The following is a 2,229-nucleotide window of genomic DNA, read 5'->3' as shown; positions in this document are numbered from 1 at the left end:
TTTACTGTGGATACTTCCGCCTCCCCAGATAAAAGTACTTCGTGAGTTCGTTGTACGAGGCAGGGGGATCCTATATTGCCCGGAACCTCAGCGCCGCGCCACCCGATACTATGCGATAACTACCCGATAACTATATGCGACGACTCCTCGCTCAACTCTGTGGGCCGTCTCGTTGAGGTTAGACGGTGCGCCCTTGATCTGTCCCATGGGAGTGGGGAACCAGACGATTGTGTGTTGCTTGGATTTCCTTGTCCTGTAGGATGCGCAATACCTCGTTTCGAGACGGTGCATTGCACTTGGCGAATTCTCGGACCGGTGATCTCGAGTCGCCGTATATCGTCGTTCTCCCTTCGTCCAGCAGGGCCAACGCTATTGCGGCCCGTTCCGCAACTTCGGCCGCCGTCCTCCGGTCCGCCGAGAAGTTCGTGATTTTCCCTACTTGATAGACGCTGACAGTAGCGAACGCCTTTCCGACGGGGTACCGGGCTGCATCGACGAAACAGCAATTCCGGGTGATGAAAATATGATGTTTATAATAAATTAACTGTCATCTTTAATTATTTATACAGTTCGATAAAAAAAATGTTCCGTTTCACCTATGCTTACCATTCCTTTTTGGGGTTCTTAATATCGAGTCCCTCGGTTCCCCATTCTTCTGGTTCATATAAAATCCACGCAGGGCTCCTTCATTGCTAACGCATATTTATTGATGTCTTCGATTATTTCCGCAGCTCTTAGCATATTTGGCAGTCCACGATGGATCTCTTGCGCATTTACCCGCTGTTCGAACTCTCTCCTTTTCGCCCCATAGGGCACCATGACCGGTAAGCGGGGGCAAGCGGGTCAAGAAACTGCGCCCCCGAGAAGCAAAGGGCTCACAGAGCCCTCCTCCACACCGCTGAAAAAAAAAAAAAGCATTCACCCAAATGACCCCAGCACACTCCCCGCATCGGGCGGCTTCCCTTTTTGCGATACCGTAATGGAGCCAGCTGATGGGGTTCTCAATTAGCGGACCAGGTAAACGGGTTGTGCCCCGTACGCGGCGACGACGCCAAGGTCGCCGAGGTCATCGTACGTCTTTGAGGTGCCGCGCGACGCGGTCAGGTGCGGGCTGCCGAGCGCCCTTCCTTCCCCCTCTTTCCTTTTGCAACGCGCATTTAGTCAGCCGCCGCTCATTAGTATACCCCCCGATAGAGAAGACCAGCGGAGAGTCGCTCCGCGACGCCATGGAGGCCCGCGGGCAGCAGCCGTGCAGGGTGCCCCGCCGGGCCGCGGAGGGAGCGCACGCGCGCGCCACTCGATGGGCGGAGCGAGGCCACGTGATGCAGGCGCCGCCTGTCATTGGTTGGCGGCCGGGTCCCCGAGCGGCAGAAAAACGTGCCGGCCGCTAGAGGTGGTCGCAGAGAGCTTGGAATATGCACAGCGAGACGCCCGCAACGACCGCCCTGCCGGCGGCTCCGTCCGACCAGGGCCCGCTCAGCGCGGGCCTGACGCCCCGCGGGGCCGCCTTCAGCATCGAGGCTCTGCTGGGCCTGGGACCCGAATCACCCGATTCATCCACGCCCGCACCTTCTTCCGGCTCCGAGAGCTGCGGCAGCGCCGAGAGTCGCCGAAGGCCCGACACCTGCAACGGCGGCGGTGGGGGCCGCCGCCAGAGCTCGGAGCCGCGGCCAAAGCGTGTGCGCACCATCTTCAGCGCCGAGCAGTTGGAGCGCCTCGAGGCCGAATTCCAGCAGCAGCAATACATGGTGGGACCCGAACGACTGTACCTGGCCGCTTCACTGCGACTCACGGAGGCCCAAGTCAAGGTGTGGTTCCAGAACAGGCGCATCAAGTGGCGCAAACAGCATCTTGACATGCAGAGGCTCGCCCACGCCGCTTCCAAGCTGCCACAGCTGTGACACCCCCCCGAGTGAGAGAGAGACTCAGCCTGTACATAAGATGTGCCTATATCTGCAGAGTGCGCCCCAGAGACGCTGTTTTCTATATGAGCGGCCGCTAACCCATGCCTTCCCTTCCTGTGTAAATACGCCCGGCCCAAATAAACCTCGCTGATACATGCATCTCCCCCAGTTCTTGTGCTGCCCCCCTCAGGTAGTACTGCGCCCAGCTGGCGTCCACGGTTCGCCGAGTCGATGCTTCCTGGGCGCAGCCTCCTCTTCGCGGTTCCGTGCCCGGGGCGCCTTCTCTGCAACGCTCGGCTGTGAAGAGGCGCAGAACCCTTCTCGC

General features: G+C 59.4%; 1 protein-coding gene across 1 annotated transcript; it reads left to right on the top strand.

Moving 5' to 3' along the window:
- Positions 1–1,415: 1,415 nt before the first annotated feature.
- LOC135907955 (homeobox protein SAX-1-like) lies at positions 1,416–1,901 on the top strand. The gene has a single exon (XM_065439770.1). The coding sequence runs from the start codon at positions 1,416–1,418 to the stop codon at positions 1,899–1,901; it is 486 nt and encodes a 161-aa protein (XP_065295842.1).
- The last annotated feature ends 328 nt before the right edge of the window (positions 1,902–2,229 follow it).

Source organism: Dermacentor albipictus, chromosome 1 (genome assembly GCF_038994185.2).
Source record: "Dermacentor albipictus isolate Rhodes 1998 colony chromosome 1, USDA_Dalb.pri_finalv2, whole genome shotgun sequence".
NCBI classification, from domain to species: domain Eukaryota; kingdom Metazoa; phylum Arthropoda; class Arachnida; order Ixodida; family Ixodidae; genus Dermacentor; species Dermacentor albipictus.
Note: the sequence above shows the minus strand (reverse complement) of the source record. Positions and strands in the feature narration are given on the sequence as shown.

Excerpts from the sequence above, each read along its gene's own strand:
- LOC135907955 (XM_065439770.1), top strand. The coding sequence starts at position 1,416 with ATGCACAGCGAGACGCCCGCAACGACCGCCCTGCCGGCGGCTCCGTCC.